The sequence below is a fragment of the Ambystoma mexicanum genome, chromosome 5q, assembly GCF_040938575.1.
Source record: "Ambystoma mexicanum isolate Mex_15411 chromosome 5q, UKY_AmexF1_1, whole genome shotgun sequence".
Taxonomy (NCBI): Eukaryota; Metazoa; Chordata; class Amphibia; order Caudata; family Ambystomatidae; genus Ambystoma; species Ambystoma mexicanum.
The window spans coordinates 1,296,268,324-1,296,291,817 of record NC_090933.1 but is presented as its reverse complement, the minus strand read 5'-3'; the positions used below and the strand labels follow the sequence as shown (position 1 = coordinate 1,296,291,817).

General features: G+C 45.9%; 1 protein-coding gene across 1 annotated transcript in view; it reads right to left on the bottom strand.

The window, feature by feature from the left end:
• Positions 1–23,494, bottom strand: part of LOC138498711 (testis-specific serine/threonine-protein kinase 5-like) — a 616,456-nt gene that overhangs the window by 219,860 nt on the left and 373,102 nt on the right. Inside the window, exon 5 of the mRNA XM_069622355.1 lies at positions 21,910–22,042. Within this exon, the coding sequence (XP_069478456.1) occupies positions 21,910–22,042 (133 nt within the window). The remainder of the gene's footprint in view (positions 1–21,909; positions 22,043–23,494) is intronic.

Here is a 23,494-nt window from a genome sequence, read left to right as displayed (position 1 = left end):
GGAGAAGATCAGGGACAGTGGAACGGAGAGGAACAGCCATGCCAAGGATCGCAGTGGCAGAACAGGCCGGCCCAAGGAAGAGGTGGGCACCGCGGGTAAAGTGGAGGATACGGAGGAATGGGAAACAGAGGATATGGTGGGCAAAGACCAAGGGGAGGACAACAGGGGTCGTGTTGGAATTGTGGAAGATGGGGACATCATTCACGAGATTGTAGAATGCGACCATCAGGGTATTTTCAACAGCAGCAACAACAGCCCATGAACAATGAACAGGGGTGGGGTTGCCCACACCCAGGTAGCCCTTATGGAGCTCCAATGGGGAGGGGTGAACAACAGGATCAATACTGCCATGACCCCCAAATGCAACAGAGACAACAAGCCCCACAACAGCAGCAACAGCAGCAGCAGCCACAACAGCACAACGCACTACAGCCCATGGCGAGACAAAACCCAGTAGGGAACATAAACAATAACCCTTTTGCAGCGGCCGCAAACGGTGCCCCTGCACCATTTTGCGGCGTAACGGTCGTGGGTGATAACCTTTTTTCAATGCCAGGTCAGCAAAGATACCAAGACTAGGACAGCCCACGGGGAGCACTTGCGTGTCCAGTCCTATCCACCACACAGAGTGCAAATGAGGAACCACTAGTGGCGGCAGAGATAGGAAACAAGCAGTTTATCTTTATGGTAGACTCTGGAGCAGAAAAATCATGCCTCACAGAAGGGCGGTTTCAGCTCTCGGGAAGAAATTTGGAGATGCAGGGGTTCTCTGGGGCTATTTTAAACGTTCCTTATACAAAAGATCTTGATGTAACAGTGGGGAGAAAAACAGTGCGTGCACCCTTATTGTATTACGAAGATGCGCCAATCAATTTAATGGGACGAGACCTACTCAGTAACTTAAACATGACCATAGCCTTCACTGAAAGAGGAATAGTGTGCTCGACGCCAGGGGTATGCCCCGTACGGACACTCTTGATAATAAGCACGATTACAAAGGAAGTTGCAGTAAGAGGGATTCCCATTGACATGGACATGTTTGTCTATGGAATACAGGTATTAGCCCGAGTAGTGCTTGAAATAACACAAAAAGAGTGGAGAATACCATCCGACTTCATATTCCGCCCAATCACACCAACAGATGTAGTGCCAGGCACAATTATGTCTATAGACATTGAGGCAGTTCAAGTTTCCAACAAACTCATTGTGGTCATAGGCCTGGACACGCAAGGACGCGAGTGGAGAAGTGTGCTATGTATAGAGCCAAACATAATGCTAAAAGATATTACTGATGAAGAATTGTTTACTGATTACGAAGGGGATGGAGAAATAATAATGGAAATAAGCATACCATGTGACATTATGATTCAATACAGAGAAATACACAACCCACTCATGGCTAACATAAAGGCCCCACCGACAATATTTGAAGAAGACATGGCAAGGGTAGCACCTGAAATTTGGACTACAGGACCACACGATGTAGGATTGTTGCACGAGGTAACTCCCATAAAAATAAAACTGAAACCAGGTGCCCTCCCACCCAGAGTGAAACAATACCCAATATCAAAAGAAGCAGAGGAAGGTATTAGAGAAACAGTGAATGCACTCCTAAGCCAAGGTATCTTACTGCCATCAACTTCCCCATACAACACAGCGATTTTTCCGATTAAGAAAGCAAAAGGAGGGGCATGGAGAATGGTCCAGGATCTCCACCCACTCAATGATGTCATCCAAAAAGAGTTCCCTTTACTGCCTAACCCGTCATCAATATTGTGGAGTATACGAAAAGAGGCAACTTGCTTCACTGTCATTGATCTGAAAAATGCCTTTTTCTCTGTGCCACTCGCACCAGAGTCGCAATACCTTACAGTTTTTACATTAGGAAACAGCAGATATGAACATCGCAGACTCCCACAGGGGTATTGCGAGAGCCCAAGCATTTTTAACAGAGTACTACGAGAAGACATTGGCAACATAGATGTAGGGAGCACCATTATACAGTACGTAGACGATTTACTCGTCTGCAGTAAAACAGAAGAAGAGTGTAGAGAAGACTCGATAACACTGCTTAACGTATTGGCTGCCAAAGGATACAAGGTGGACAAAGGAAAGTTACAATAATGCCTTGCTGATGTTGTGTATCTTGGCCAGCAAATATCTAAAGATGGAAAAAGAATATTACCAGACAGAGCAGCAGCCATTCCACACATTATCATACCAAAAGCAGTGAAGGACATGCAGAAATTTCTTGGCATATGTAACTATTGCCGAGCGTGGATCCTCGATTACGCAGCATACACACGGCCAATGCTACAAGCACTAAAAGAAGCACAAAAGAACAAAGCCCCAATAAAATGGACACAGGAGACAATTGCTCAATTCTCTCGACTAAAAGACCTTATTTCAGACGCCCCAGTCCTTGCAAATCCAGATTATGAAAGGGAATTTTTCCTGTTTTCACACAGCAATGGAACAGTAGTATTGACACAAAAGACATCGCTAGGCCACAAACCATTAGCGTACTGCAGCGTCCTTTGCCATTGAGAAAAGTGCCACGATCGTAATGGGATGTTCAGTGACGCTATATGCGGAACACTCGTTATTTGCTATCTTAGAAAGATCAAAATCTACCCTCACAACACAGAGAGCCTCTGCTTATGAAATAATAACATCAAGTCCAAATGTACATGTGGTCAGATGCAAGACAGTGAACCCAGCTACATTCATTACAGAGCCATGCACAACTGAGGATTTACAGGAACACGATTGTAGCACATACGAGGGAGAGGGCGATGACATTCCCAAAGCAAGCAAAAACGCCCTTACAGAAGGAGAAATGTATTTCATAGACGGGTCAGCATCCATAAATTCAGAGACAGGAGAGAAACATGTGGGGATGGCGGTAGTGCGCATGGAAGAAGACACATATGAAGTGATTGTTCAAAAACGCCTCCCCTCACACTACTCTGCACAAGCAGCCGAACTGACTGCGCTAATCAGCACGTTACACACAGCCAAAGATTGTGCCGTGACCATATATTCAGATTCAGTTTATGTTACCACCACAGTTCACTCAGGGCTATCACGTTGGCGAAGGAGAGGGTTCAGAAGAGCAGACGGGTCCCCTGTACAACATGCCACGTTGCTAAATGAACTAATAGAAGCTTTAGCAAAACCATCGGTAGTAGCGGTGGTTAAATGCCAAGCCCATACCCATAACACAGACGCCGTCTCATTGGGGAACGCGACAGCCGACGCAGCAGCTAAAGAAGCCTCGTACTTCAATAAGACACCAACATCAGAGTACATTGTAAAAACAACCACAGCAGAACAACCAGCAGATGCGTACAATAACATGGCCGTAGCACAATTGATAGAACTCCAGAGAAGGGCCCCACCGGAAGAGCAGGAGTTGTGGGGCAAACGAGGGTGTAAGCAATCAGCCACAGATCTCATTTGGAGACAGGAAACGACAGGCAAGGTAGTGATGCCCGTAGAATTATTAGAAGTAGCATTCCAACAACTGCATTTTCCAGCTCACGTTGCAAAACAACACATTGCCTCAGATATTCAAGAGGATTGGTTTGTTCCTAATCTACACGAATACTTGACTAAATTTGTGATTGAATGTACTACATGCCAAACTTACAATTCAGGAATGACATTGCGAACTCTGCGTGGCACTTTGCCTACAGGTCCATTTAGAGAACTACATATCGATTACGCGGATATGGGAGAAAGATGTAACGGGGCAAGATACTTGATTGTGGTGGTATGCCCCTTTTCACGGTGGGTGGAAGCGGGCCCCTGTTCCCATCCTGGCGCAAAATGTGCTGCCAAGTTCCTTGTGCGAGAAGTATTCTCACGGTGGGGAATCTGTGACGTGATCCGTTCAGACAACGGCAGGCACTTTGTAAATGACCTCTTCAAAGAAGTGACCTCCCTTCTGGGGGTGAAACACAAACTATGTTCGATTTATCATCCAATGGCCAATGGAGTTGTGGAGAGGATCAACGGGCTGCTCAAAAGGAACTTATCGAAATTATGCAGCACGTTGAAAAAAATTGTCTGCCCCTAGCACTGTTCCAACTCAGAAACCAACCATGCAAGGATCACCATTTAAACCCGCACGAAATCGTGACGGGAAGAAGAATGCACACGCCGGAATGTGTTATAAAATATGCTGCCATACTATTTGCAATAATGATGTTGTATCTTATTTGGTATAATGTTGTTTTATATGTGGCAACTGAAATGAACAAAGGGGGAAGCGGAATTGATATGACAAAACCAGGGTCTAAACTAATATGGACTGAAGCAACGACTATTTTGAAAGACACTTATAACATTGAATTGAATGATAAAAATATAATTTTGCCCCTTGAACAAATGCACGTAAACAAAACTGCTATTTCATTGTTGAATAATACTGGAGCCAAGGAAATAGAGCTTGGATGGAATGTAAATGATGATTACTATTGGTTAACTAATTCCAGAAATACAAGCATGCGTACACACACTGCACCAGAAACCACTACTGAATACACACGTCACCATGAACAACATAGACGAAGCATGGTCTAGAATATTCCCGCTGCAATATTCACGAGTTAGTACCCAATTAAAAAACAGAAGGAGGAGAAAAAGGGGGGTGGGAAAAAACAGATACGATATTTATCATAACCTGGGGTTAGATGAAATAGAGGACCCCTGACACCCTGACCAATCAAACAAATGGTATTCAGATATGAGCACCGCAGCAAAGCAAGCAAGTAACGAAAGTTGTTACGTGTGCTCACTTATTCCTCACGCAACTGGAACCCCAAAAATGTTAATCCCACAGGAAGTACCCTGGTCTGAGGCCCAATGTTTGATTGATTTGATGCTGTGTAGAATAAAAAAGACATTTCAAGCACACACAGTCACTATGGAAAAATTGGAAAACGAACAAACTTGCACCAGCAGACGACAAGGAGTAATCTGCCTCCAGGAACCATTTTTCGTTATAAAAGGCACAAGATATGCAGATGACAAGTGGCATGATGAAACGATCGAATGCAAAGCTGAGAGGCTTCGAGGGCTGCCAGATGAAACATACGAATGGGCAAAAGAAACGTGCATCCCCATCTGGACACAACATATCACCAAGCTGACATGGGTCACACCCCTGGAGAGACCCATAAAGATTCAAAAGGAAATTCCGCACAAACTTTGCTTCCATGGAGAAGGGAAGGTGAACATGGGAACTGTGCGGCAGTGCAATAAGACTTTAATAATGCCAGTCATGAAAAAAGGCACTGCTGCATTAATGGACATATACTGGATCTGTGGCAAACAAGCTTACCTGCATCTCCCAGCATCTTGGAGGGATACTTGTGCCCTAGCCACACTTCACTCAGCACTAATGGTGATACCAGAGAGCCACGTCCAGTTTACAGCAAGGCCTTCGGCTGACACATCGACAGCAGGCCAATCGACTGACACATCGGCAGCAGGGAAATCGGCTGAACCATCGACAGCGCCCGATGAGACAATCACAGAGCCCCCAGCATACGAACTATTGTCAGATGAAACTTTGAAAACCAAGTTATCATGCAGCAAAAGATCCAATTATATTTCGGCCAAATCATCAGAACTCCTTGCTAAAATCCCACAACAGTATAAGCTTTTCTCATCTGCAGAAACATTCTTTGCATCGTTCCTAGCACCAGGCGTTCAAGCAAGGGCAAACGCGAAATGGCTGCAGATAACACGCTGGGAGCTCATCCAGCTGGCCAACGACACTGAAGAAGGATTCAACATCATAAAAATAGAGCTCTGTGCACTGCGCCTGATGACGATGCAAAACATATATGTCTTAGATCTTATCACAACGATGGACGGTGGTGTTTGCAAAAAAATTGGGGTGGCGTGTTGCACGTTCGTACCAACTTCCGATGCTGATAACGGGACACTGTCACATGTGATAACAGCAGTGCATAATTTAGGAGAAAGAATGAGAGCAGAAGGTGGAGTAGACAACAACACGTGGTTCGATAATCTGTTCAGCTGGATACCATCATGGGTGAACATTGCAGCAAAGATACTCATTCCCATCATAGTCTTTCTTCTCCTAATATTCTGTGTGTGCCAACTGGGACTAAGATGCTGTGAAAATAATATGCCTAATTCAGCAATGATGATGGTAACAGTGGGCCGACAGACAACGGTGGCTACCATGATAGATGCCCAAGTACAAACCGGAGAATACACCACACCACAGTATAGGATGACTGCCATCTATAGACAGTATGGGGACGTGGTCGATAATCTACATTACACTACCATTAGAGAACCAAAAAACTTGCTGTGGTATAACGAGGTATGGATAGATTTAGATGGGGATGGTGGGATATACTTAATGGTCACCCCAGAAGAATATGCAAGAAGAGGTAACAGTTTAAGAAGTGTGTGTAAAGCATGGATGCCAATAAAGGGTACACCTGCCTGGGATGAGGCTGTGGCTGAAGCTGAGCGCTACCGAAGGGATAACGGAAAGAACGAGATAAAGTCGTTTGTTACTTTAGATGTAACGAAAGGGGGGAATGTATGGGAGCGAGGGGTCCTCAGGCCCCCTCGCGTTGCACGCTCCTCAGTACAAAGCTTGGACCACGTGCCTCCGGTAGTGGAATTGCCCCTTGCCCTTATGTAAAGTTAACTACGGTTAACTACTGCATAGATGGGACTACTGAGCACGACACGGGGCATCCATCTTTTGTGCCCCTTTTCGACTCCATCTTGAATAGACAGGCCTCACTGCAATAGTACAGCAATGCTCAGCTCCCCTTTCCACCGCAGCAGCCAAGGACAGAGACACACACACAAAGCGCACAGGCAGCTGGCTGGCCCCCACCCTTGCACTCCCCTGCGAAGGAAAGCTCTGCGCTTCCATTCTCACACTGAAGCTGGAGAAAGTTGCAACAATTAATATGCTACAGTTTTCTTCCTCTGAGATCACTGTTCGCCTGAGAACCGGCATGTGAACCAAGATGAGCTAAGCACTTTCTGCTCGATTCGTCCTCGTAAACAATTTATTGCCATCCTGACCCTGCACCCCCTGTAAGGTATTTCTTTCAAGTGCCAGACCCTCGCCTGTGCTGCGAAACCCACCCAACACACCCACTACTAACCTTAAGCATTTTTATTCTTATATATGCTTTTACTTGCACTGATGAATTTGAAACCTAGAAAGAGATGCGAAACATAGCCTGATTCTTTTACATGCACAATAAAGGTCAAGGCCTTCAATTAAAGCCACGAATTACCCAATTGTACTGACAATAATCATTGTGTGTAACTCATGTAGAAATGTGACAAGTAGCATAAAATGTTTTAAATAATTTGTCATTTAGTATGAAACAATACTAGCTTAGGTAGTGACCACAGTGACCGGACCTGACCTGCATGGAGCCCAAGATGTTTGACGTCCGTCAGCTACTCAGCCAACCAGGAGGAAGAGATGCTACCCACACCTAGAGCACCACACCGTCTGGCCAATCGGGTCCATTTAGTATTTTCTGTTAGAGTTACTTTAACTAATATAAATGTTGGCACTGATGTAAATGTGTTAGTGTTTTTTGGGTTATTTCCTAGCTGGAGAAATAAACCATCCTTTGAACTCTTGCAGCCGGGTCTCAGTGCCTCTTTCCCTGACAAGGGGTGTTGTCTGCTATTTTATTTTTTCTCTCACACGTAGTAAGACGGGAAAGGCACCTACACATGCCAGATATAAGCTGCCCCACCCAATGTGGAAGTATCCACGTCCGGCTCTGGTGACCGTGCATGCTGGCGGAGTGGAGAGCCCTCGGGGGAGTGCTGATACGGGTAGTGTGTAGAGCTCGCAGGGGAGTGTGGCCCTTCAGCAGGTGATGTTACCAGGCTGGTGTCCCCCTGTAGCTCATCAGTCACCCTGGCAGCAGGCGTGGCCTCACTGTCCGGGCCTCTGGCTGCCGGTGTGAGTGCACTGCTACTGGTGGCGTGTGGTGCAGGCATTGCCTTGGGCCTGCCCAGGTACGGTGTTGTGGCCTGTGTGGGCCCTTGCGGGCTGGTGGTGGCAGACCTCAGGGCTTGGTATCGGCACTCCCTGATGGACCTGCATGCTCATCCTCCTCCTCCGATAGCTCTGGCTATGTGTGAGTGCCTGTAGGGGACATAGGAAATGTTGTCAGGTAAGGTTCACCATATGTGTGGCATGCAAGGCACAATTGCTATGGTACAGAGTGTGACCCCACACATATGGGCAAATGGCCATGGTTGGACATGGGACGATGTATGTGGGGCCAGCATCATGCTTGTAACAATGGATGTGTGACCCATGACCTGTTGGTCTTTGGCCTGTGTGCATCCAACCCTGTGCCAGTGCAGATCCCCTCACCCCCACAGTGCACTTCTACACGCAGCATGCTGTTGCAGAGGCTCCAGGACATGGAGCGCAGACAGCAGGAGATGGAAAAGATTGGCCGCACCCACCCACCACACCTGCAGGCCATCAGGGACAGTATCCAGGGGGCTACTCGCAGGGTTGTGCATGCCATGGCGCAGAACAGGGCCGAGACGACAGCAAACACGTATACCCTTACTTTTTTTTTGTTTGTTTCATTGTTTTGGTTTTTATAAACCTTTACAAAATTCATTTACTAAAACATTTGATAAAACATAAAATTAATCATTATACAATAACATAGATCAAATGTAATAAAACATAGCACATCAAAACCAACTACAATACATCAGAACTTTAAAAATCTCATATTGCGCGGTGATACTGACAACACAGTCTGGATATTATTCAAGTTACTGAACATATCTTTTGCAGATAATCATTCACTCAAACTTTTAAAGAAACCAAGTTCCCATTTAACATTTCACCCCACAATTTGTCTCTATCTACGAACGATATATCTCTAACAAAGTTGGCAAAATATTCAATTCTGTGTTGCAAAAGTTTGGGGCACACCAAAAGCAAGTGCATTAAAGTTTCTTCCATATCAGTTTGCTTGCAAAATCTACAGAATTTGCCAGAAACGGCCACCATACCCCGTATATAAAGAACCTGGTTAGTATTTAAAACATTGAACCTGAAGCGCAAGTCTTATTCCTGAAAGATCTCGAGGGATATTTCACAAGATACCCTTCTGGTCTAGGAAACCATTTCCAAAATGATATTGCTTGTCTGTATAGATCTGAATTTAATATAACAGCATTATTCTCAAGCCAATCGAATGCTTTAAATATTTCTTTCACCTTCCCCGGATGACTAATTAAAGTTTTAAGAGAGAGACCCAGATTGGTAAGAGTTTGCACACAGATCTGTTTCAGGGAATACATAAAAGTGTCTTTTAGCTCAATGTTTAGATAATAATAAAGAGAGTCCTCCTTTGCAACTAAACATTTTCGCCGTAGGGCTAATTTATTTCATACATTATGCTGGTAATTGATTGAAGACCCAGTTCATACCGGATCAATTCTAGTGGTATGCATTTCGGAAGGAAGTAAAGGTGTTTTCGCCATATCATCGATTCTAATTGTCTTAAGTAAACACCCATCTCTTTGGATAGAAATTATGATCCGTATGTAAGTCTAGGAATCACTTTTAAGCAATAAAATTGGATACAAGTGGCGTAGGTAAACTTCCCTTACTTCCTTTCGATAGCCCTAATTTGGTTCATCGATTCTTTAGCTTTCATGAGGAGATTGTTTTTCGGTACCATTTGCGATTGTTGACTTGAAAAGGAGTAACCCAAGAATCCCAAAATTGTTTGATTCTTGATTCGCTCTCCACAAGAACCCCATGTTAGCACAGCAGGTCTCATTCTTTTGCCGCCCATGTGGAAGATTGTAGTTTTTCCTGGATTGTCAATTTCCTTTCGACTATAATTGCCTCAAAGGCTTTGATCAGTCTCTGCAAGCCGATCTTCGAGCCATCTATAAAAAGAAAGTCATCGGCATATTCTACCCACTGATCTTCGGGGCAATTAGACCACCATTATTCAGGACCTTACCCGCCTGACAGACATATACATTAAAAAAGGTTGCTGCTAATCTACAGCCTTGTTTCAGGCCATTTTGGGTTGGTATTAGATTGGACAGAAGACCCCTGTTGTTCAGCCTCACCTTCATGGCTGTTTCAGAGTATAGGTGGATGATCATGTCCAATAACCCACTCTCTATCCCTAGTGATGCTAAGGTTTTCCACAAGGTGGGCCTGTCAACCAGGTCAAATGCCATTGTGAGATCCATAGAGGCAATATACAGATTCTCCAATGAATTTAATTTGTTAAGGCTCAAAACTTGGGATACTAGAAGACCACCGGCATCGGTCCCCACCCCACTTCTAAAGCCAATCTGTCTGCAATCTAAGATTGAATTTGTGTCTATCCACGCTGTCAGTCTCTCCAGGATCAAAGCTGCGAAGATTTTTGATTCTATGTTTAAGAGAGTAATTGGTCTGTAGTTATAAGGACTAAGACGATTGCCTTTTTTTATAGATAAGCAACACGTTTGACATTTTCCATGAGTCTGGTAACAACTTTTTTTCACAAATATCCGTGAACAGTATGTGTAGGATTTTGGACCATAGGACGATGTTACTTTTTAGGTTGGCAAAGGACAAATTGTTGGGGCCTGGGGTGTAGGTAGATTTTGCTTTCCTTATCAATTTACCAATATTTTCAGGTGATGTATCTAATAACCAGATTACTTCTTTACCATAGTGAGCTACCCACTTCACATCGGATTTCCTATACATCTTTTCAAAGTAGTCTGTCCATATACTGGCACCTATTGGATTTAATTGGGTATAAGGCTGAGTGTCATGGGTTCTATTAATGATATACCAATATAAACGTGAGTTGCACCCGGTCATTGCATTGATCATGGCTTCCCCGTCTTTTGAGACATTAGGACTCTATGAGCAATTATCCAATTCTTGTATATTTGTCTCCTATGTTTTACCTGGGACTTGATTGCATCTATGCTCTCATGCCCTCTTCGAATCAGGCGAATGTCCTTTCTGAGTTTTACCTTTGTTTCTTTTAATTCATGATCATATGCGTGTCTGTTACTCAAACATTCACCATTATATGAGGAGGGAGACTTACTTCGAAGTAGTGCTTTGTCTACATAATCTTTAAAAGATGAAACCGAATACACAGAGGCTTTCATTTCATAGGTCAAAGCAGTAAAATCATGAACCAAAACTGTATTGAACTGATCGAGTTTGTGTGGAGTCCATTTTACACGGGAACAGTTATTCCTAACTTCAATTTGCATAGGAAAGTATACCACATGTACACTCTGTTTCACCCAAGGTAGCTCTAAACTCAGCATGGCATGATCACTAAAGGCGTAATTTGTAACCACCATATTTCCACAAAGATCAATAACATGCTGGTTCATAAAAATATAGTCGATGATGTAACTGGCCCCTCTGGCTTTCCTTCCAAGCGGCAGTTGAATTAAACAAAGGTTTCAATCCCCAGCTTGACCCAAAGTCAATCCACAATCCACCACTAGTTTTTTTTATCGGAGTCCACCTTTGGCCCGATTCTGAATTTAGCCAAAACCTCTTGCAGTTCATTTTTAGATATATTACAGTCTGCATTCAAGTCACCTGCAAGTAAGATCACTCCCTGTGGGTTAACATCTAACCACTTTGCGATCTGTTCATCTAGGCACTCAAGCAAGAAAAGCAATTGGTCATCTTTAACTATACCACTGTTCCAGTATGTGCTGAAAAATGGCACTGGCTGTAATAGCGCTGGATGATTTTACAGTCAGCGGTATTTGTGCTGGCTCATGATCCGGCAAAGCGGCATTGGCGGCGTTAATTCCCTTACGACAACTTTTAAGTTTTACCGCTAGACTTGTGATGAGGCCCCTAGCATGTTGACCGTTGGGATTAACTGATCAATATGCTAGGTTTTTGGAACTACAAGGGATATACGCAGGCATGTAGACTAAATTGGGCTTGGTATTGTCCCTGACAATATTGACTGGTTTAGGAAATGGACCAAGCAAAGAGGGCCACAGCTCAGGAGCCCAAGCCAAGGTCAATGAAGGGGCACCCACAAGAAGGACCTGCACCTCGGTCTTATCACCGTTCAGTTTGAGCCAGTTTCGACTCATCCAATCGCCAATGGCGGCCAAGCAGTTCCTGGTGTTGATAGACTCCTCAGAAAGGGCTAGGTTGAGGGGAACCACAATCTGAGTATCATCCGCACAGATGAAACAGCCGAGGCCAAAGGATTTGATGAGGAAAACAAGCCAGTAGCTGCATATAGATGTTAAAGAGAATGGGTGATAGAGCCGAGCCCTGGGAGACCCCACATGTGACCGAGGTGGGGGGGGGACGAAAGAGGGTGAGAGAAAGGGACTGAGAGTGGTCTGCCAGAAAAGAACGAAATCAAGCCTGCACAGGGCCGGAAATACATGCAGTCATCAGTCTTTCAATTAAAATAGAGTGCTCGATGGAGTCGAATGCCGCAGATAGGTGTAGCAAAATCCGGGCGCTGACACCACCCTGATTAGTGAGCATATTCGAGTCATCCATAACTGAGACCAATACAGTCTCTGTGTCTCGTCCGGGATGAAATGAAGACTAAATAGAGTTGAAGAAAGAGGATGCTTCCAAAAAAGAGGAGAGCAGAGGAGTGACCAGGGACTCGTTAACAAGGGAGCAAAACATTTAGAGGGGGCTTTTTGAAGAGGGGAAGGACTAAAGCATGCTTCAAAACTGGAGGGATGAAGTCAGTATTTAGCGAATGGTTAATTTCCCTAGTCAACAGAGGAGCAAATTCAACAATACAAGTGTTCACCACTGAAAGTGGAATGGGATCTAAAGGAGAGGCTGACTTTAATTTACAGATGGCCTGAATAATATCTTTAGATCCGAATACCGGGAAGAGGAAGACCAGGAGTGAGTGAGTTAGTGACCAACGGGGTAGTGGAAGAATTGCAGTTGGGTCAGATGTGGGAAGTGACATGAAACTAGCTTGTTTACTAAACACATATGAACATATGACATTCCTCGCCCCACCAGATGTTGGGTAAACCAGACATCAAGCGTATTACACACTAATATGGAACATGTAGCCAGGGCTGGTTCCTTGAATGAGGGAGACTCTCTTTCTGCTTGTGGAAACAGTGCAGCACTGTAGAGTTCTGTCTACCATTAATGCAGTCTCTGCTCCTGTGTGACAGTGCGGAATCCCTGTATTGGGGACTTTCGGATATATATTGGCAGTGCCCATGCCCTGTCCCAGAGGGATTGTGTGTGGCAGTATGAAAGGCAAATGCAAATAAACATACAATGATACAATGAAGAAGAATGACATATGTTTCAGCAATTCTCTTTGTCACAGAGCGATCTTAGCCCCACAGAACACAACACATGGCTATAGACCTCCCACGTGTGGCAAGAGAGGAAATGTGTAGGGCACTTGGATCCGGATTTGGCCTGATAAAAAGCACGCCTTGCCCTTAAATGTCATATCTCTGGTTCGAGGCACCTAGACCCATGCTAAGAAGTCCTCGTTGTGAACGCCCTGGAGACAGAGGGAAACGTTGTACTGATCCTAAAAGGCTAACAGGAGGGACCAATGTTCCAGCACACTCACATGGCAAGCTCACTGTTTAGCGTACTCATGGATGCAGGACAAGACACCTGCCATTATGCTCCTGCAGCAGCAGGAGGAGCTCTGACATCCCCGCCGGTGCCGCCAAGGAGAAGTGTCTCTTTGACAGAACTCTACTGCCTCACATTCACAAGTGTAACAGGTCAGATACTGCCTGCCTGGAAACACGTGCTGCTTTACTGCCAGTTACTCTGCACTTTGTCGCAGGGACCGACTATTTCACAATTCTACGACTAGACTGGAGGCAAGCATTATGCTTCAACTTCTTTATTACTACTCTTCAGCAGTTTCAACAAACTATATCAAAAAATCAACAACAAAGAAATGTCGCACATGACTTTCACTTTTAAACTACAAATCCCATAGTATCTGTAGTCCTTCACATTCCAGCTCAGCTATGACCACTTCCTGTCCCTGAGCTCCTCCTCTTCCTTTACTGCTCTTCAAGCAGATAAGTGACATTTCTTTACCTCCCAGCTAATGGGTATTTGCTTTAGCATTGTAGTAAGTTAAGGTGAAGTTTTTATTTAGGTAGCATTGCTTAGATTGAGATTATATATAGTGGACATAGAGCCTTATGCTTTTTATTTATGAATTAGACAGTTATTGGGACTGTTGGTATGAGCGCAGCTCAGCCTCGGGCGTCGCGGAGGATTGAGCGTGTGAGTTGTATGGCGCGTAGTCCGTACCAGGAGCATTTCGGACTTCAGAGCAAAGCCGCCGTAATTAGCCACGGTCGTTCACCAGTAACCGAAAGCTCCGTCGGCAGGTTCTGAGGCCCCGTGCTGCATTTCCGGCACTTCAGGGGTCCCTGCGGAGCCGCGGAGCTCTTTCCATAATACAATAACTCAGTTCGAGCAGAGCAAGCTTGCATCGGCACAGGCCCCCACCCACCCTTGCGGGGGAGGAGCCAAGCACCCTACATGGTCAGCACGGGAAAGGAGCTGACTGGCTGTACTCCGACCCCCTCCCTCGCAGAGGCGGAGCTGTCCAGGTGCACGCGCACTCATTAGGCGACGCGGCTCGCAGCACCCGGAGACTCTAGCAGTACGAGCGAACGATTATCAGTTAACGTTTATAAGTTAACAGGATCCATAGAGTTCCAGATCTTCCGCCATACGTTGGGGAGAGCAGTGTGAATCACACGCTCGCGTGACGGAAGCTGAAGAAGGGAGTAAACTGCTCGTTCAAGAAAGAAAGTGCGAGTAAGCACACGCTCGAGGCGGCAGCCTCGCAACAAGTGGACAGAGACTATAAGCCATCACAGGCAATCAAAATTAAGAAGTCCGGTGCAGCCACAGATAAAAAAAATAAAAAAACAAAACAAAATATATATATATAGAAAAAAAAGGGGGAATATAAGTGAGAGTATACAGATCCATACCTGTGGGCAGCGAAGACACCTTCCTACAGGTACTAAGGTACACAGCACCCCTTAACATGTCGGAGTTCGAATGGAGTGAGGAGGAGCAGCCTCTAGATTTAGCTGCCAGTTTTAAGGAGTTGCTGGGTAATTCCCTAGTAGATGCAGTGGCTCAAGGGGTGAAACCTCTGCAAGAAAGGCTGGATACGCTGGAAGCGATGCTCCACCAGCCTAAAGAAAGCACCAAAAGGACACACAGCTTGCCCATTGAACCCTCTGGAGCAGGGTCTAAGAGGAGTAACCAGGCCCGCAAGAGAAAATCCTCTGCAGACCCCCACGGCCCTAGGGAAGGGGCGGATAACAAGGCCCCGGAGGTCGACAATGCCTTTGTGAAGCTTAAGAAAGCATATTTGCAGCGTCAGGCAGTGCCGGACCTCACAACCCCCTCTCCTGGGGAAGAGAATGAAGGAGATGAAGACCCAGGCTCGGAAGAAGAGCCAGAGGAAGGGGGCCTACCCCCTCAAGAGCCGGAGGAGCCAGTCGTGGAGGAATTGGCAAAGCCCAGCGGGGGTAAAAGGACCCGCAAGGAGAAGAACATCGAAGAGGAGCAGGACGATATGTTCGATCCGGAGAGTATTAGGAATCCGAGATCTTCCGACTGACAGCCATCTCCAAGAGTGGCTCAATATATGACAGCAAGACTGAGAAAAGCACTAGATAAGGAGGTGAGACAGCGCCTCCAGGCGGAATGCCCCATCCAGACCTGCCAGGGAAAGTGGCAGAGGCTCCCGAATTGGACCCCAAGATGCTTACCTTTGTCTCAAAGACCAGTAAGGAACCCCATAAAGGGATAGTTGCCAGGAAAAGATACTGGACTTGGCTGGTCCACTCGCTAAGATCATGGACTTAGCAGAAAGGGCGAGGGACACAGGTGAAGAAGTGGACCCGGAAGCCCTAGCAGGATGGGCTCAAAGAGCGGTTTGCCTTCTAGGGAACGCGAATTGCGCTATAGCTTCCGAGAGAAGAAGAGGGCTATTAATGAAGGTAGACTCGAAGCTCAGTGACCTGGCATCCTACGAGGCTGGGGAGTCAGCCCAGAGACTCTTGTTTGGTGAAACTTTCGGGAAGGAGATGGGCCGCTTTGTAGGCACATACACATCATTGGAGAAGGCGCAAGCATCCATACGTAAGATCTTCCCACAAAGCGTTTTTGCCTGGACCGGTCGTTACAGGGGTCGCTCGGCCGGTTGCCAACAAGGAGGCAGAAGACCCCCTAATCACAGAGCCCAGTACTGGGAGAACAGGCAACAAGACACGTTCTTTCCAGCCAGAGGTCGCAATACCAGAGGCCCCCTGAGGACGAGGCTTCGGATGAGGCCAGGGGTTTAGTCCAGATTAGAGCTGTAACTTACCCTCCAGTGGGAGGGAGTACAAGTATGTTCTGGAAAAACTGGCGCGCGCTTTCCAGCAATGCCTGGATCTTGCAAACCGTCAGAGGTCTGCAGTTAGAGTTTAAACAGTCCCCAGTGCATACCAGAGTACCCCAGCGCCCACGACTAGCGAGAGCGGAGCAAGTAGCCCTGAATACCGAATTAGAACCATTAGCGAAGAAAAGAGCCATAGAAAGGTGCCCCAGTGCCCGAGCTTCATAAGCAACATGTTTCTCGTTCACAGGAAGGAGAAGGTACACCCAGTAATAAATTTAAAGGAGTTGAACGGATGGATAGTTTACCATCATTTCAAGATGGAAGGGATCCATCAGCTCAGAGACTCTCTGAGAGAGGGAGACTGGCTGACCAGATTAGATCTAAAGGATGCCTACCTTACGATTCCAGTACAGCAGCATTTCAGAAGGTTCCTAGCTTTTCACTGGAAGAGACAGCTCTGGCAATTCAGGACGATGCCATTTGGGCTTGCGTCAGCGCCTTGGGCTTTCACGAAAATGATGAAACCAGTAGCCGCGGCTATCCAAGAGAAAGGAATAAGGTTGATAATATATCTAGACGATCTGTTGCTTCTGGCAGAAGATCGTGGAGCGTTGGAGTATCAGACACAGTGTGTACTAGACCTGTTGCAGTCACTGGGATTCCTAGTAAACATGGAGAAGTCAGATACCAAACCAGCGCAGAGGCTGGACTTCCTCTGATTCATTCTAGATACGAGGAAAGCCACCCTGGAACTACAAGCAAGGAAGATACGAGATATCAAGAGAGAGATCAGAGCATGCTTGAGGAAGAAAGTGATTTCTCTGAGAGTCTTAGCGAGAATAGTAGGCCTCCTGGCAGCCTCCATACAAGCCATTTTTCCAGATCCCCTACACTATCGAGCTTTACAAAGGTTGAAGATAAGACACCTACAACAAGGGTTGAGATATCATCAATCGATACCACTGGATCAGGAGTCTATCACAGATCTGGAATGGTGGTTGCAGAATATGGACGCCTGGAATGGGCGTGCCATATTCGGAGACCGGCGGGACCTCATAATAGAGTCAGACGCCAGTCGTCTAGGATGGGGAGCTTGGTGCGGAGAGTTGCAGACAGGGGGAAAATGGAGTGGAGAGGAGTTGAGTTTACACATAAACTGCCCAGAACTTCTGGCAGGCTCCTTTGCAATAAAGATATTCACGAGAGACAAGGTGAAGTTGTGCGTCCTGCTAAAGATGGACAACATTTCGGCAGTACATTACATAAACCACTTAGGGGGGACGAAGTCCAGGATGCTAGCCGAGCTAGCGAAAGATTTTTGGCCCTACTGCCTGCAGACAGGGACGTCAGTGACAGCGGAGTATCTGCCCGGGGCACTGAATGTAGTAGCAGATTGGAACTCCCCGTTACCTCACGGACTCCAGCGATTGAAGGCTAGACCCAGCAGTATTTCAGATACTGGATCAGAAGTGGGGCCCGTTACACACAGATCTGTTTGCGTCTCGCCTCAACGCACAGACTCCCAGCTATTTCAGCTGGAAGCTAGATCCAGACGCAAAAGGTACAGACACATTCCTGCAGGATTGGGCAGGCAGCCCGCATTACGCGTTTCCTCCTTTCATGATGCTGAGCAGAGTGCTAGCGAAGTGTCGGAGGGAGAGTTTGGAGCTAGTACTAGTAGCGCCTTTGTGGAAAGCTCAAGTATGGTTCCCGATACTGATGGAACGCTTGATAGATCAGCCGAGGGTCCTCCCAGAGGGAGAGCGACTGCTCACGGACCCACCTGGGCAGTGTCATCCTCTGAGAGTGAGAGGGACACTCCCGCTCATCGCGTGCAGGATATCAGGAAACGATGGGAACTGCCAGGCATTTCGATGCAGGCTGCAGAACTCATTGCCGAATCCTGGGCTCCATCGACTAGGAGGAGCTACGACGCGGCTTGGGCCAAGTGGACTAGTTGGTGTAGAGGGAGAGGTGTTCATCCCATCTCTGCACCTGTAGTAGTGATACTAAACTTCCTAGCGCAGCTCCTCCAAGATGCGAAAGCATTTCGCACTATAGGAGTGTATAGATCAGCGATCTCTGCGGGACACGTACCAATTGAAGGAGTGCCAGCAGGAGAACACCCGGCAGTGTGTAGGCTCATCAGAGGAGCTAAGGTTAAAGCTCCGCCAGCACCTAGATACACAGTCTTATGGGACGTGACGGTAGTGCTGAGATTATTAGAAAGCTGGCCGGTTAATAGATATTTATCTCTCAAGCAGTTGTCGGGCAAGCTAGCGATGCTGTTATGTCTCATATCCTGTAAGAGAGTGTTGGATATTAATGCATTAGAAGTTAGTATAAGGACATTTGGTCCAGAAGGAGTGACCTTTGTAGTAGTACAAAGGACTAAATCAAGCACCTCCGTAGTGCATTATCCGTATTTTCCAGATAATATCAAATGGTGCGTAGCAAGCTGCATCAAAGAATATGAAACCAGGACAGCAGAGAATAGAGCAATAAGTACGAGGCAGTTACTAATAGTGCGTAGGAAGCCTTTCCATGCGATAAAGACAGCTACCATAGCAAGATGGGTCAGAGAAGTAATGATAGCAGCAGGTATTGATTTACAGAAGTATGGTGCTCATTCAGTGAGAGGGGCCATGGCGTCCAGAGCATATAGGACAGGAGTTCCATTACAGGATATAATATCAGCAGCAGACTGGGAGAATGATCGTACCTTCACAGAATTTTATTTTAAACCAGCTGAAAGTATGGCGAGTACAGTTTTGGGACAGCTTTGAACAAGCATAACGCTTGCCTCCAGTCTTGTCATAGAATAAAGATTACCCTTGCTAACTGCGCAGGGAGTATTAATTCTATTAAAGACTAGGAGGCGAGCATTAGTTCCCACCCACAGCTATTTGTTAATCATATTGTATGTGGTTGTGTAATGATATGATGACAAGCTAGACTCCACCCTGATATTATATTTATGTTTCCCTAGGGGAAGAGCAGAAGAACAATTGATTGAGTCGGCTAGCGAGAAGAAGGCAAGAATACAGCCATTGAAGTGTTAATCTGTTGGAGTTCAGGAAGTCTTCGCTCGGTTGGCGGGACAAGAAAAGTTATGGTTAAAGAACATTCAGAGCACGTAAAAGAGAGGAGGAGTTCAGGGACAGGAAGTGGTCATAGCTGAGCTGGAGTGTGAAGGACTACAGAGACTATGGGATTTGTAGTTTAAAAGTGAAAGTCATGTGGGACATTTCTTTGTTGTTGATTTTTTGATATAGTTTGTTGAAACTGCTGAAGAGTAGTAAGTTGAAGCATAATGCTCGCCTCCTAGTCTTTCATAGAATGAATACTCCCTGCACAGTTAGCAGGGGTGATCTTTATTGTGCCATGGTTGCTCAAACCCATCATCATTTTCTATCGCCAGCGTTTGCAGCTTTGGGCAGAGTTTACTGCAGACAAGGTCTCTGCGAAGTCACTTTGAAGGGCAGGGCCCAGATAGCAGAAACTCAGAATCGGACTTCCTCCCCCATAAGCCAGCCAGTAACGCCTGCGAACACTCTTTCTCCATTAACCCCAACCACCCCCTCTGCTCCTCTCAGAATGTGCTGCCTGATTTTCAGCACATTTCTTGCACCTTCCTTACCTCACTTCTCATCTCCCACAGCCCACTTCTGAAAGAATGTGTTTTTTGTTTTAAATCTTCCAATTTGTCTTTTTCAATCTTAAGAAATTGATGGTATAGGTTAATTTCCCTTATGTCATGCTACCTTGCAATCCCCATGTATGGACAATGCACTTTAACATTCACCATTTGGACCCATTTAGGTTTTTACTTCTTTTCTGGCAGCTGTGGAAACCCCCTACATGCATACCCTGCATGGAGAGGTCGAGCATGGTGTAATATGGAGCCACTTGTCCTCCCCAGTCCACTGAGCCTTTATCCTGAACTGAAATGGCCTCTTTTCCTCCAAGCTCTTGTGCTCCTTGATTGTAAAGCGCACTTATTGTTTTCAGTGAAATCAATAGAACCAAAACACAAGGGTGCAGGTGAATGCAAGTAAACAACCTGCAGCTCCAGGTATTGCTAGCTAGAGGCTTGCAAGAAGAGTGGCACCATTCTCCACTTGTCCACCCCCTGCCCCACCGGCTCACAGATGGATAACGAGCAGAGGAAGTGAGGCACAGGGCCAGTCATTCTGAACTGCCCATTAGGGTAACCCTCCACGTTCTAGCCACCGGGATTCAGCACGTGTGGTTGAGAAGCTAGCACAGCTGCTGGCACTGCAGTGCAGTGTCTGGACTGAGTATAGCAGATCACTCAGCTGCTGCTTACCGCAGTACCTGCTCTGTGTGTGATGAAAGGCTCCGCTGCAGCACCTCAATGTCGGCATTCCATGCCACTGACAAAGAAAAATCTCCCATGTGCAATACACATGACTAGTTTCTATTTAATTAAGGGCAACCTGCCAGTATGTAAACTTTAGAGAGCTGCAGGCATTACAATGAAACAACTTAATGGTTCTCATTTTCTAAACCTTGAAAGATTGAAAAGGCTGTGTCAGCTCTTCTGGGATTGTAGCTTGTTCCCTCTACTGACTGAATCTTGTGCTTGCTAGCATATAAAGCAGGGTTGTCCAACTCCAGTCATCGAGGGCTGGAAACATGTCAGACTTTCAGGATACTCCAGATTCATATTCATGAGATAAATTTGCAAATAATGACTCTAAACGTATGCAGATTTTTTCTCATCCATATTAATGAAGGATATCCTGAAAACCTGTCAGGATTCGGGCTCTTGAGGCCTGGAGTTGGACAACCAACCCTAATATATAAAAGGCTAAAAAGAAATCTGTATTTTACAACTCTACTATTAAGACTGAAAGAAACAGAGTGAAAGAAAATCCATCATACGATAACCATGCTTGTGGCCATTGTTCCCCCACAGCACGCAGCGTTATGCACCCCGGCTCTTTCTAATGACCCATCATTTCCACTGCGCAAGGGACATGCCAGAATCAATAGCTTACGGCAATCTAACGTTAATCTTGCCCAAATGCAATAACAAACAAAGACAACACTATAAGCTTGGAGGCTTAGTATCCAAGCATTGAGCACAGCCGATCACTGTCACGTCAGACTTGTGTGACTTTCCCGGGATTGGGGAATCTGTAGAGATATTGTTCCCCAGATTCCCAACCCAAGGAAATCCAGGCCAATTCCAGTAAAGTTTGTGACTAAGAACACGCTTTTTTGCTTAGTGGTAAGTGGGTGAAACATGTATCTGGCATTGTAAACATAAAAGAGCAGTACCCTCTATATTTATAACGTCAGATGTATTGGCACTGCCATGCTTGTCCACTGACAGTGACTATATGAGAAGCTTCGGGTTGCGCTGTACCCAAGGCCTCCAGTTGGTGACAATGATTCTGCAAGAGCGTGTACTTACAGACTCCAGAGGTCAGCCAGCACCCCGTTGTACTTCTTGGTCATGAGGATCTCCGGGGCTGTGTAGGCAACAGAGCCACAGAAGGTATTCATCAGGGATTGCCGCATGGAGTACTGGCTGGCAAAGCCAAAGTCTGAAACATAAAGAGCCAACAGATTATAAACATTCACATTGATGCTGTCATTGCAGGCTTTTTCCTCACATCCACACATTCTGGCTCCCAGGAGCATATAAACAAATGCGGGAACCTCACAACAAAGTTCTCATAAGGGTTTCATGCCACCACACACCGCCATTCCAATCACCAGAGAACGGCTTAATTTATAAACAAACTGGTTTGCCCGTGCCGGCAGGAACCTGACACAATCAGTATGATTAAGGAAGAATGACAGTCCTGCATTGCATCCACTGCAGATGTACACTGTGCGCAAGTGTACTCGGAGGATATCACCCAGTATTTCTGGGTTCCTAGCCTTTCAATGCACTCACACATTGAATCCCTGATTTGTATCCACAGTGTGAAGAGAAGGATCATAATTGTGAGTATCACAATGACCGAGCAGAACCACAACATGGCTGGTCTTACCTGTGATTGCTATGGCCTGATTGAAATGAGGTCACAACTGTACGAACCCGCCACGTTCATCTATGGGGGTCTTAACGAAGGGACTAACAGAACACATGAGACAAGTAAGCATGTTCAACCCTTTTATTAGCAAAGGGCAGAGGGTTGGGTAGGGTATCCACATACAGGGAAGGGGTATCAACTAAAATTAGAGGAGTAACTAGTCTCAAAGTATAAGGATGGATAACTAAGTGTGTAAGGGCCTATTTAGATGAGTGCCCTTGCTGGTCAGGTTCCTTAATTTAATACATACAGTCTCTGGGATTCAGTATCTGCATTAGGATCTGTTTTATCAGCATATGTGCAAAACCCCTTTTGCCTGTTGACGGCACCTGTCCTGTTGAGTTCCCTCTATTTGATTCATGTATTTTTACTGCCTAAAGAGAAATCAAATGCACTTCTCCACTTTCTCCATGGTGTGGCACTGACAGCAACTGTGCTGCCCATGTACAAGGTTTTGGCCCACGGCACGACACATTTTGGATTTGGTTACTCATATAAACAATTAAACTGCAGCCTTTTACGTGGCGTGTGTACCCCCCCGACTGACGTTCTTCCTCACCTAAAGGACCACTTAACGGACCACATTATGGAGATGGTCTTGCAACTTGTGAGCTATGCCACCTGCTGTTCCTGGTGTACCCGCTGTCCCTGAAATGCCTAAGCACATTTACCCAGAAGATGAGTGCCGAGCTAAGGAAGCTTTTCAGTGCTGGGTATTCCATTGCCGAAATCCAGGTATGGCTCACCACTCTTGGGATTTCCATCATGAGGTCTACCATCTTCTACCACACCAGTGGAAAGGTGCTTCCCCCAAAGAGGTTATGGCTTAGTGTTGTACAGTAATGTATACTGTAGGAGGTGGGGATGCCCATCAATGGCAACCATCTACATTTGAAGTGTGACATGGGCCACTTTTTTGACTCTGGGAATGGGTTGTGGGGTTGTCATAGATATAGG